This window comes from Haemaphysalis longicornis, unplaced genomic scaffold (genome assembly GCF_048455015.1).
Source record: "Haemaphysalis longicornis isolate Haplotype H1 unplaced genomic scaffold, Haemaphysalis longicornis Haplotype H1 scaffold_12, whole genome shotgun sequence".
Taxonomy (NCBI): domain Eukaryota; kingdom Metazoa; phylum Arthropoda; class Arachnida; order Ixodida; family Ixodidae; genus Haemaphysalis; species Haemaphysalis longicornis.
In genome coordinates, this window is record NW_027526225.1 from 46,550,158 (window position 1) to 46,564,053 (window position 13,896).

Below are 13,896 nucleotides of genomic sequence, written 5' to 3' on the forward strand. Positions count from 1 at the left end.
GCCACTGCGGCGGGTCAAATAGCGTTTTGTAGGTGATGAAATTGTGACCTATTGATGATTCGCACCATTTATCACCAATGATAAGACATCCACTTTTGTACAAAGTGTTTTAAATGGTGGAAAATGTGTAGAGTGTGGTAATGCGGCAAGAGCTGTACCCCCTACATTAGAATGTTTGTGGACTTAAAGTGCGACTAATGATTGGCTTTGAAACGGACATAAGCTCTAAAGTGCAGCTCCTCTGAGTCTGAGGTCTTTTTTTGATACTTATAAACTACAGTTGACATTTGGAGGCCGGACGTTCTTTTTAGAAAGGTGCATTTAGGTTTACTAACAAAATAAAATGAAATAAGCCTATGTTACCCATATATATATATATATATATATATATATATATATATATATATATATATATATATATATATATATATATATATATATATATATATATAGCGAATGAGAATAGGAAATGAGGGGCTCGATGAAAATAAGACAGAAATAAGAATTAGCAGTCAAGGAGACCTCGGAAAGCAAAGGGGAGGATGTAGTAGCTCAAGATAAAGAATTTGGAAAATAAGAAAGTGGAGAAAAAATGCCCGCCAGGTGGAATCCGAACGTAATTCTTATTTCTGTCTTATTTTCAACGAGCCCCTCATTTCCTGTTCTCATTCGCTACATGCATAGCGAGGGCCTCTGTTCTGGCAGTCTTGGTGCCATATGGAGCTTAAGAGGGTTGAACGCTTGTCGACCACTCTCGACATGTCGTAGACGCTCGAGTCACGGCCCGGGGGTTAAAAAGAAGGTCCCCTTCACCCCGAGTAGTCCGAGTGGCGCTGGCTACCACCCCCAAGCGCAGGAAACGAAAACACCTGAACATAAATACCCCAGAAAGTGGAGGCTGAAGTAGCCCCCCGGTAGCGTAGTGGTTATCGCACCAGACCGGTATTCTGGAGGTCATGGGTTCGGATCCCACCTGGCAGGCATTTTTTCTCCACTTTCTTATTTTCCAAACTCTTTTTCTTGAGCTTGCTTTCCGAGGTCTTCTTGACTGCTAATTCTTATTTATGTCTTATATATATATATATATATATATATATATATATATATATATATATATATATATATATATATATATATATATATATATATATATATATATATATATATAAATAAGAGTTGGCAGGCAAGAAAACCTCGGAAAGCAAAGGGGAGGCTGCGGTAGGTCATTGAAACGGATAAAGAATTTGGAATGACAGAAAGTGGAGAAAAAATGCCCGCCAGGTGTGATCCAGGTGAGATCTAGGTGGGATCCGAACCCACCTGGATCCCACTTGGCGGGTATTTTCTCTCCACTTTCTTTCTTTCTTTCCACATTCTTTATCCGTTTCAGTGACCTAGCCTCCCCTTTGCTTTCCGAGGTTTTCTTGCCTGCCAACTCTTATTTCTCTCTCTCTCTCTCTCTTTATATATATATATATATATATATATATATATATATATATATATATATATATATATATATATATATATATATATATATATATATATATATATATATATATATATGGTCGGGTTGTTTCTTCAATGGGCCAGTTCAGCGTAGAGCATAGTGAGGGAGACGACAGCGTTTGTCCAGTTTCTTAGATTATTTATTACCCAAGGAGGACCTTTCTTCTTCGGGGGTTGTCTATCAAACGCTATCGTCTCCCTCACTATGCTATATATATATATATACACACATATATAGCATAGTGAGGGAGACGATACCGAAACAACATTGTTTCTCGAAAGCAAGCTATTCCTCGTTTCTGGTAAAAAAAATATTGCTTCTAATCAACCTATTTTCTTGACTTCCTCTAGCAGCTCAAGAAGTGAAGCATTGGTCTTTGCTAATTCTCAATATTTTCTCTTTTTTTTCTCTTCTCGCAGGAATCCTATCTACGGAGGATTCCCAAAGCGACCCACGAGAAGCACTCCAGCCAATCGCATCTCCTAGAGCCAACACTGCTTCGGTTCCCTTCTCCAGTGAACAAGTTTACATATCGTCTCCCCCCAACTGCGAGGAAGGAGCCACTGTACAGCACCTACAAGCAACGGTTCGACCAAGACAAAACTATGTTTTTCGCATCGACAATCCCGTGAAGGCATGCCACCGAAGCACTCTGACGATAGTCAGCTAATCACCAGAACCCTCAAATAGTAAAAGCAGCAATCAGTTGCATGAAATCATATTCGAAAGCCTCGGAAGAAGACACCTTAATCAAAACCTTATGCCAGCTTATACTGTATTATGTAGGAGTCGCAAATAAGGCCAGTCAGTTTGCGACCGAAACGTGGCCACAGAATAGTAGGCCCGTATACACCGCGTCGCAGACCACAGTAAAACACGCATTCTAATGCAGAATAACTAGCGTAGATTGCGCCCATGATACCACTGCCCTAATAGGCTCAATTAAAGCGTTTTTTAGACAAACCCTTGCAGTGAAGTGCGATAAATAGAGAGCGTCGGCGTCTTTGCCTCATAAGATTCACGGCCTGAAGGGCATATCAGTTAGTGTGATTAAAAGGTCATACCAGTAATGTGACGTCATCAGCGATTGCACAAGTTATCAATGCCAGAAGAACAAATATTTTAGGCACTGCATGTCAAGATCGGAAGTTTTCTGAGTTTTTGTAACACCAACCTAACTTTTATCAAATTCGCCGATCTCCCATTATAGGGTAGATAGATGAAAATATCAGGCAACTTACCGCTATAAGAAAGTATTAATTCAGTACCTTAATTTAAAAGACGATTCGGCGTTACGGCGTATAAAGACTGTGCTTCTCTTGGCAACAGGCGTGTTATAACAAAATATACCACCCCACAACAATAAAAACCATTTTTCTTGGGACCACCAACCAAATGCCGCTGAATGTTAAGCTTTGCAGCAATTCTAATCCCCTCTCTCACTAAAAAAAACGTTTGACGGGACTACATTTATCATTACACAGTTCTTAAAAACTTCTGAACAAAAACCTTCAGACATAGAGATGAGGCGATAAACGACAAAAGTTTGGTACAACTGGTACTGGAGATTTATTGTTCGCCTAAGCAATAACATCGTTCTTAACATACTCCACAGTCTCTGGGCCACTGCCTAAGATAGAAGTAGCTCAAATTAAATGTCTAGAGTGCTAAATTGAACTTATACCGGCGGGGCCACATATTTATTGCAGTGTTTGGTTTGATACAGGAAAGCGTACACGATAGACCAAGCCAGCTACTACAAGGTTTGTAGGTTGTCTACCCATGTTAACACAGTCTAGGACAAAACAAAGGAACGCACAATCGCGCATCATAAGCATCGATAGGGCATTAACCCTGTACGGCACTCTCTTGATGGCCAGCAACTATTTTTGAGGAGCTGTGTCGTAAACGAATTAGCCACGTGAAATCAGTGGTAGTACCCTCCCACATTACGTAAGTATATGTGCGAACCACGCAAGTAACGCGGTATAACTTTGTATCTTTAGAACCCACGTTGAGACAAGACAGGACCTGAGAATTTCCACTGATCAAGTACTTGAACAAGCATCGCACGATAGGTATCCTGCGTCTTCGGGCACTAGTAGCGCATCACCTCTTTCCTATGAAGCCATGTTAGTCGCACCAACGTAGAGAGCACGCACACGCTTAGCTTACTCAAGGCTTAGTTTTAGCACTGCACTAGGACAGCTAGCACCCTAGCGAGAGCTCCCAGGAAGGAGTCATCGGGCCGCATCGTCTTGTCCAGCGTCAAACACTCCAACGTTAGGCCTAGAAAAGTCAGACCATCCAGAAAGTAGTGCAAGACGTGGCGGTAAATCTGAAGAGGTAGACGACTTGACATCGTCTTTTCCAACTTCAGACACTCCAACGTTAGGCCTAGAAACGTCAGACCTTGCCGGAAAGCAGTACGAGACGTGGCGGCCAAGCGGAGGCGGTAGGCGACTCGTCGGCAGTGCGTCCAACTGCCGAATGGCTCCAGTGCATGCGCGCACAGTGCAGCGCGGAGGTCCATCGGCATCCATAGACGTGCACTGCCACAACATGACCCGGCTGCTGCTCTCGCTGACGGCCAACCTGTCGTCATCTTCCTCTTCGCCGCCCTCGAACTCGACGCGGGGCTCGGAGGACGACCTGTGGTCCGCCGCGACGGGAGCCGCGGCCGGCACGGGGTCTCCCGGGGTGGACGACCGCGAGTCGGAGGCCAGCCAGCGGCAGGCGCTGCTCTACATCGTGGTGGTGCTCTTTTTCTACTCGTTCGGCATCGGCTTCATGATGATACGCTACATGCGCCAGGAGGCCAAGGAACAGGAGGAGTGCAAGATGTACCGCAGGTGAGAAGAAGCTCCAGAGTCCCATCTTCTCACTTTGCGTCTGGTGCAAGTCCTACCATATGCTCTGTCGTGTCTGCTGAGATTAAGGGCAAAGCTTATCAAACGCCAACTGTTTCTAGAATGAGGATGCAATCACATCCAGTGCTGTACTTTCCCGAACATTTTTACTCAAAAAGGTGCCAGTTTCATGGTGTAGTGCTGAAATCCTCTCTTCGAGACAGACACCTTAACGCTACAACTAAATGTCCGTTACCGTGCCGGCGCAATCAAGCATGCTCCCCTCTCACCAAAGCCACATCTATAGCATGGCCTCATAGTGGTGTGTGAAGGGTGGAATCATGCGGTGGATACGGTCTAGCACGGAGAGAAGAGGAGAGCGGGATGTCAGGAGGCTTGTGACACGTAGAGAAGGTGATGGCCATCCTCCTTAGATTCCCTACTTTTTTTATTCGTCTATATGTGGTCATAGTTCAGAAACCGAGAATAGATCTGCTACGTATAGCAACGTCAGTGCTCGACATGAGGCGCAGTCAAGGAATCGGCTATAGAACTCAAATTCTGGGTGACGCAATAAGCTTCAAGACCAAGGCACTTTCTCTAGAGAGAGATAGGGAGAGAGAGAGAGAGAGAAAGAGAGAGAGAGAAAAAGAGAGAGAGAAAAAGAGAGAGAAAGAGAGAGAGAAAGAGAGAGAGAAAGAGAGAGAGACAGAGATAAATAGAGAGAGAAAAAGAGAGAGAGAAAGAGAGAGGGAGAGAGAGAAAGAGAGAAAGACAGAGAGAGAGTAAGAGAGGGGGAGAGAGAGCGAAAGAGAAAGAGAGAGAGACAGAGAGAGAGAAACGTCGTATAGCACTATACGCAACGATGTGAGAGTGGTTCCTCCGTCCAGGAGCCACGTGCTGTGCAGGCTGTCCCAAGCAGGAGCTGGTCCTCAGGTTGACAGCTGGACAGCAGTATCTCCCACTGCTCAAGGGAAGGGGACGGGTCAGGGGCGGAAGGTCTGAGTTTTTTGTGCAGTAGAATAATATATGTGTCGGAGTTCCTAATTCCTGGCAGAAGTTACACTTATCAGAGTACTGCGTAGGAAAGAGTAAATGCATACGGATGGGGTGGGAAAAAATGCCGCCTTGAATTTGCCTGAACGTGTCATTTGTCTTTTGGTCAAAGCTGTGTGAGTCTGGGAAAGGTCTGTCTCGTCGTTCGGCAGTATTGGGCGATTTGGTAGGTGAAGAGAGGTGCGGAAACAGCCCCGGTCTCAGCGGCTGGGTAAGTGAGGTCTCGAGCCTGTCGATGAGCAAAACTGTTGCCCGTCAATGCAGAGTGGTTGGCAAGCGTTAACGCCCTCGTGGCGTTGAAAATTTATCACTGACAAGTTGGAGCCAATGGGAACAAGTGCTGGCAGAAAATGCCTTTGCGACGAATATGAAACACGCCTAGACGTCTGGCGCTAAAATCTTTCCCCCCGCCATCGGTTTCACTCCGTGGTCCTCTGTGTTGTCGTCTTCGCAGGTACATCAACGCTGCGCACGAGCAGTACCTCAACGCCACCAACCGGGCACGACTGGCCAACCGCCTGGCCCTGCAGGCGCTGAACACGGTGAACGCCATACCGCAGACCACGCACGTCGGCTCCAAGGTCACCTTCGTATGACGACCGGCCAAAGCCTTCTTCTAAGCAAAAGCCGGCAAGGTGCGCGGACCAACCGCTGCCGTTGCTGTTCGACCGTTGACGAGCAGACGGCCACAAAGCGAAGACCAGCCGCAGTGCAGGGAGGGAGACATCTTCTTGTGGACTGTGCCGCGATTCCCACTGAAGTGACTCGACGTGCTAGTAACATTGCTAATCTCACAGCGGAGGTAACGGCAGGAAAAGACTATCAGCTCCAGGCGCTAAGTGCTATGGTCTTTAAGAGGTAGCAGGGCAACTCAGTGCTCCGCAGTCTTTACGACACCTTCTTCTGCAACACCGTCGACTCTTTCATTAATCGTCTGGGGGAACCGACCATCGGCGTGACAGCAGCGGGTGTTAGTTTTGTGTGTGTCTCGATTTCCGGGACGAGTGTGCGATGAGTGTGCATCTGTGCTCCAGAAGACAGCAACGCTTGTGAAACGAGTGCTACCGATTGTCGACTGCTGCCTGAAATGTCATCGTGCCATGCTAGAGCTAGAGCTGAATGGTGCGGCGGTTTCCTACTGCTTCCTTTTTCCACTCAACCAAGCTGAACGCATGCAAGGGCTCGCCGTTTTCCTGCGCTGGACAGACCAAAGGAACGCCCGTATGCACCGTCGTTGTCACCACGGCGTATTCGTCCTTAATCATAACAGCTTTTACTTGTCGTTAATGTTTTAGTAGGAAGCACTGTCAAGCCCGTTTAACGGGTGTACAATCGTTTCCCTCGGTTAGTTCACTCACCTGACGTGCCCTTGTTAAACCTTGTGTACACATTACTGAACCATGTATACATCCGCCTTCCTCCAATTTTTCCACTTTTCCCACATGGCGTATTTTGACCACGATGTGCCGTATAGTGAGAATAAGGACACACGTTCGATTAAGGAGTATATATTTTTCTCGTCCAATCGCAACGTGTGCTGTGCGTTCAACGTTTCTCCCCCACGAAAGCCGCTGCACAGCTCGAGAGCCGCAGACATATCGTGGGAAAAGTACGCCACTAGTTGATGGCGGAAATGCATTTCGTGCATATGTGGGTCATAGAATTTTCTGAATCTAGATGTCTACGTTTCGCTTTTCGATATTAACCCACAGTGCGAAAGCCGGGAGCGAGCATCTTAAGTGAAGTTACTACACGACACCCCTAAGGGCTTGCGCACATTTTTACTGTCGAGATAAGATAACAGGCGCTGTATACGTTCAGTTGTGGTCCTTTTACTGGTGGTTATGGCAAACCGCGCCTCCCGTTTCAGAAAACATCGCGCCCAATAGACTCGTGTAAGCGTTCGCACTGCACAGAGCGACGAAAGTGTTTGCGCCAAGCAGTCATGGTAGGCTTTACTCGCATTTCTAAAAACTTGCGCGTACAGGTGACGTTGTGAAAAAAGGAGGTAAATTGTGGGCGGGTCACCCACCAGCGGATGTGGTATAAAGATGATGCACCATGGGTACAGGTCAAAACACTCGCGAAGAACAGCGATGGAAAAAAAGTGTGTCCCGCGTTAACGTACTCCACAAAAGTACTTCAAAAAGTGAGCGATTAAAGGCTGATTCTGTAAAAAAAATCGCGATGTTGAACTGTGTGCATTGCAGACTGTTCCGAAAAAAAAAATAAACGTCGCTTATATGGGTGAATGCGGGGGGTAGATCACCGCTTGGTTGTTCTTGGTTGCCCTGAGTTTAAATCTTTAAGCCGGTTTAACCGCGGTCAAAGGATGCGCGTTGAGCTTGGCGTCGTTTACGCTGATGTTAATTCGTCGAGTGCGACACCAAGCGTCGATATCGGTTTCAAGTACTTGGCCTGTCTACGTCTACTCCCTCAAAAACTATTTCGACAGAGGCGATGGAGACGCCACGCTGTGCAAACATGAGGAGATAAGGCCCCGTAAGCCGCAACCCGGCTATACATACGCTAACCTCCTACCTACACTGTCGTCCTCTGTGCATCGTCGCAGCTACTGCCCTCTTAGTTGACACATGCAGAAGCCGTTAAACCTCGCGTAGTCACTGACCCAGCCTCCTCTAGTTCCGAACTTAGTCACGCTGCTGAATAGAGGGCAAAAGGCGGAGCGAATTAAGAACGGTAGCAGACGACCGCTTGGAACGTTGCGCAGCGACGCCCTTCTTGCTCGCGCGGCATTCTTTCGTTTGTGACCTTTACTGACAGGCTTCACACCGACGGACGCGATTTTATGAGGTGGGGACATCTAGCGCTTAGAGTTTCATACTACATGTATTAGTATGAAACTTTATGATCTATAGCGCTCTCGCGCCAAGCGAGTCTCGAATAACCGCGACGCTCTATTTTATATACACTTTCCGTAGGATTTATATTCAAAGCAATCGCGGCACAAGTATGGGCTTCTTTATTTGTTGTTGATTAGCACTATCATTCAACTTGTACATATCTCTTATATAATTCGAGTTCATGGCTGGGTTTATTAGAGCTTTATTTGGACGTAACATGTGTTTATTGCAAAGGACGCATGTATGTTCAAAAACAAGACATTTATATCCGGTCCTGCGTTGCGCCAGTGTTGTGCAATATTTTTATTGCAAGTGGCCATCAGGACTTGCTTTTGCGCTTGACAAAGAGAACTCTTTGCGTGCTTTTAAATATGTTGACGATTTTTTAGTTGTTTTAAGAAAACACTGTTCTCCTGACTACCATGAATCCATTTTACACGTTTTTTGTTGTTATTGTGCTTGTTGTTTGTTCGAAGTGGCGAGACTAGAGAAGCATCCACTCTGCATCGATAGTGGAACATGCAGATCCTCATACCTGGAAACTCTTCTTCTTGTATGTATGTCGTCGGTTTGATCCATACAGGCACATAAAGCTCACAACGACAGAGCTGTTCCCGAAGCGCACACAGACCACATAACTTTGCGCTGGACATCGGAAACCCTGGCGGATTACCGCTGCAATCGCTTTTTTTAAGGTGGTCGTTTCTACTTCAGCAATTTTCGATGTGCTCCCTCGGAAGGTTATTGCTTCTCTGTTCGAAGAAACAAGGATGCTTGCACAGACGAATGCTGCAACCCTACAGGCTGCATATTCTAGAGACCGTCAGGACCACGATTTTATTTATATACGGGTCTTCTCTCGCGACGTCTTCCCCGTGCAGTCGCGCAACAGACTGTACAGATAGCCCTTCAGACATCTTGCTTAAGATGAACTCACTTTTAAAGCGAACAAATATTTTTGCTTGTTTGTTGCCGACACAATGGAAAACAAGATGAGCTCGAGAGGAACTTCGCGCCAGAACCACATCATCGCTGTACCTCTAATTCGTTATAATGGTCGTCTAGTGCACTTATCGCCTCCCGGTTGCAAACGAGGGCTGATCGCACCAGGAATAAACGTTGGCGCACAACATTGGTCGGCTGCGGATTAGCCATCTCCACAAGTATCTCTATAGCGTGCACAAAAATTTCCTAGACGTAGCCGTTCTTTGTTTTTTTCTAGACTTCATCGTAACTGCGTCCATCGCTCCGGTAATCAAGCCGGGGACCTCCTGTGTGGCGCACGACGTTTCAGCGCTCAGCCGCAGTGGCGGGACCACGCATGTGCAATGGCAAAAAAAAAAATGCTTCAGTAAGATGCAAACGGGCTAGGTGAGCTGTAAAAACATTTGACGTTCGCATTTCCTCATCGCGTGTTAGGACCGCCGCAAACGTTCAAAGCGTTTGTTTTGCTTACACCTAAAACTACTGAGAGAAATTTGACCGTCGCAAAATGACACGAGCGGACAGCAGGTTTGACGACAACGATGTGACGAATAAGCGTCCAATTATCTCTCGCCTGTCAGCTAAGACACGATAGAAACAAAATTTATATACAAGCGAATGTAAACAAAAGTGGCTCAAATTTTCTTCCCACGCCTCAACTTTAAGAATAGTTACACCGCTTTTGTAAAAAAAAAAGGAAAAACAGGCTGAAAGAATAAATGCTGGCCGTTGTCGCCATTTCAAGCTCGTTAAGCGTCCCAGAATGAGCAAAGCAGTAAGCAGTGATTAAGGAGATAAATGCGCCTGTTGAATGAAAACAATCAGTTGCTTTGTGACATATCAGACAGGATGATAGTGTGATGTGTCGTACTCACAGCGTCACGAAGAGGATGCTTACTAGGACAGGTATTGCCTTCGCAAGCACACGCAATGTTAATGATGCGATTTCTTGCCGTTGGAAGCCTGACCTAGGCATACACACGCGCGTAACACGCACAGATGTCAAGTGGAATGGTGATACATGCGGTCTTTTTGCGTAGATGCACTTCAGCGAAACATTTATCTCCCGTTCAAAGAGACAGTCCCTCAGGCGGACTGAGACGGACGCTCAGAGATGGACTGAGGGACACTCAGTCCCTCAATATTCCAGCAATGTACAACGTCCCGCGTCTTGCTTCTATGGACGGTATTCAATAGCGAGGCGCGCATGCAGGCAACCATGTGAATGCGCCGTCACTGTTTACCTCGGGCTCCGCGAGATGGCGGTACTTGTCCGTGTCCGTGCTAAGCGCATAATATGGGTTGGACATTCCAACCTCTAGCCCGCTGAACGCAAATTAATGCCTCGACTCAAATGTGAGTGCGATAAATAACAACTCTGTTGGCGCCACCGTTGAGAATCGGGTTGAAACGGAGCAGACGACGCACGCTGGGGTTATTTTTGTTCTTCGGCGTGCGGCCGCAGTGGCATAAGCCGCGCCATGTTTGTGGCGCTTCGGCCATGTCCGTGGCCATTTCAGTGTTGCCAAATGAAGAAATTGACAGCTAAACTTTTCAATGAATACCGGCTATAGCCTTGCGATTGCATCAATTTATTGTAGAAGTAGACATAAACGAATGCCGCCATGAGAAACAAAACGTCGCACGTTAAACACGCGTTGAAAGGATGCAACTGTTGTGAGGAATGAGAAGAGTTTCCTGCTAAATTTAGTCGACGGTGAAGCTGAGTTGTTCCGGGAGTTGAAAGCGTGGTCCAAACACGCAGACCACAATAGTTCGTTGTACGAGGCACCTCTCCTCTGCGAGTTCCGTTTGTATTTTGTGAGCGTGCACGCGAAATGGGGCCATTTCTCGGGAGAGTGGGCGCATTGAAAGCGACCTCGACGTTGCGCCATATTTTGTGAGAGCCCTCGGCGAGCGCAGTGTATACATATCAAGAAACCCTGAAATATATTATACAGAATAATAAAACGCCTTGATTAAAACTGTTACCCGCCTTGTCTGCCTTTTCTGCGTCTGTGTCCTGCCGCTCCTGCGTGAAACGAAACAATGGCCCAACTCTACCTGCTTGCGCAATTTATTTTCATTATTTTTTTTTTGCTTTATTTTTAGCTTTATTTAATGCGTTAAAAGGCCCCGGAGAAGCCTTACAAAGGCGGTGAGGTTTAAAATATAGCCCTATGTATGACGGGGCAGCAACGCGTTGCAGGTTAAAGCAGTAGAACAGGTTGTTTTCCCACATGAGGAGACCCAGCCTACTGGTCTGCTCCACTGCAACCAGGGCCGTACCCAGCGGGGGGGTTTGGGGGTTCAAACCTCTCCCGAAATCTTTTCCAGACAGCACGTAAACAATACTTACTGTTGCTTTCAGCAAAACTACCCCCTTCCAAAAATTCATACCCCCCCCCCCCCCCCCCCCCGAAAAAAAATTTCTGGGTACGGCCCTGACTGCAACCGTCCTTTTTTCTAACGACAGGGGCAGATTGAAGAGCACGGCGGTTCCGTGTATGTTTGCGTGCGTTGAATGCACCCGTCATTTGTCTTACTAACTGGTGGCCGGTAAAAAGCGCAAAGGCTCATGGGTACGTTGTCTGTACCGCCACTTACGATTCGAGATCTCGCCTGGCCTCCCATACGCCGACAGCTTTCAGGCGCGTGTGTGCGTGTTGTTTATTTGTCACAGAGTGTTTACCTTTCAGTGAAGCCCCTAGTAGGATTCATCGTTCATCGCCCCTAGTAGGATTCATGCATCGCGCATTCATTGAATGCGCGATGCATGAGCGTTTTTTTTTTTTTTTTTTGGTGGAAACAGATAAACAGTAAGCACACGCGCGCTTGAAAGCCGCCGGCATACGGTAGGACGGGAGAGCTCTCTAACCGGAAGTGGCGGGCCTCCGCGGGAGCAGACAATGTACTCATGAGCCTTTGTGCTTTTTACCGGTCACCTATTTCGTGCACAGAAAAATCAACTCCGAATGTTTGAAAGCGCCCGGCGCGCGGGAGTTAGCACTTCTCGCCGAACATCGGGTGAGCCACGAACGGAGGTGGAGCGTCTGACGAAAGTGTGAGGGGGAGGGCGCTCGTCGGCGACGACGCATGGTGAAAGTGCGAGGGGAAGGCAGTGAGCAGCGCCTGCCGCCCTCCCCCTCTCACTTAACCCGCATCGTTTTCTTTCCGTCTTCGCGCGCTCCGTTACAATGCCGTCAGCGCCGCCAAACCACAGCAGCGGCCGCCGAAGCGCTGCGCACGAAAAACTGTGCTGCACACAGGTATGGAGAGGCTTTTTGACAGCATTAGTGTTTGTTGGTATTTGTTTATTTGTTTTTAATCGCGTACAAGCGGTCAACTGAAACCGGCTCAGGGTCCCCTTTACAATGGTTGGTAACGATTTTATGAACCGCTTTGTTCCTTAGTTTCAACATTCGTGTAATGGCGAGGCCCATTAGGGGCTGGGGCTGCTGGAGTCTCCTGTCGTCGTCGTAATCATCGTCTCATGTAGTCACGGTACTGAAGCACCGGGGAACTCGTTTACACCTCACCGTTATAACGTTAAGGCCGGGTTCAGACTGTTGTCGCAACTGTCGTAATATATTTAAATAATGACGTCATTTGACGTCTCAGCCAACCGAACTGTGTGAAACGCAGTTTTTTTAAGTCCATAGCGCACGATATGGCTGTTACGTCGGCAATGTGAACATGGCATAACGCGTACTAAAAAAAAACACCGGGACACTCGTCACGTTCACACCTCGTGCTAGAGAGCTTCGTTCTTCAAAGGCAAGAGACTTTTACAGCAAAGCTGTTTATACCTCTACCCCCCAACGGTTTCATCTCCGTTGGCAAAAACGCCAAGGCGCCAAGAATACACTTATACACTGCATGCCTCACCCCTCCCCAGGTTTCACGTTAGTGGAGATGGCCCGGGATTTTTTAATATAAAAAACACACACGGGCAGCGTTTTTTCTTTGTCTTTCTTCCCCTATATTTCTCATAGCGTTACATTGCGTAAGCACCGACATGGGTGGCGCCGGCCAGAATTTTTTGGCGTTCTGTGCCGCCATCCAGTTCGCCACTAAGCTGGTTACCCGTTGGCAACGAGATATAAGCAAGGCCACTCAAGGGTAAAGTGACATAGAGTCCGACGAAAGGTCTGTAGGACCCCCTTCGTGACTTCTCCGCGCTTCGGGGAATGACAAGGTAGTCGAGCTTGGAATCTCACAGGAAGAAATTGGCAGGAACACTTAATGAAAGGCCTGTCTAGGTCAGCCGGCTCGGTAGCTTAATTGGACGTTGGTGGCATCCATGTTGGACAGCACAGTCTTGATCCCGCTTTTCTTTCAGTACGTCGCCCTATGAATGACGGGTAAGGACGAAATTTATAAAAAAAAGTACGTTAACAGGCAGGAAAAAGAGGAGGCGGAAGAAGAGTAAACTTTTTCATAAATTCACGCATCTCCAAGAAGTGAATCATGACGAGTGGGTGAAGCGCTGGGGATCGTTCTTACCGTATATCACCCGTGGCATTTCCCACTCGCGTATGTAAATGAGTGACAACCCGTGTGTACAGTATACACAATTCCAATCCCATCCAATCCAATCCAATGCAATGCAATGCAATGCAATGCAATGCAA

The 13,896-nt window shown here is 47.1% G+C and overlaps 1 protein-coding gene across 1 annotated transcript in view; it reads left to right on the forward strand.

Moving 5' to 3' along the window:
- Positions 1-11,241, forward strand: part of LOC144162599 (uncharacterized) — a 149,668-nt gene extending 138,427 nt beyond the window's left edge. Inside the window, exons 2-3 of the mRNA XM_077693208.1 lie at positions 1,930-4,362; positions 5,870-11,241. Of these exons, the coding sequence (XP_077549334.1) occupies positions 4,001-4,362; positions 5,870-6,011 (504 nt within the window). The 5' untranslated portion in view covers positions 1,930-4,000 and the 3' untranslated portion in view covers positions 6,012-11,241. The remainder of the gene's footprint in view (positions 1-1,929; positions 4,363-5,869) is intronic.
- Positions 11,242-13,896: the final 2,655 nt, after the last annotated feature.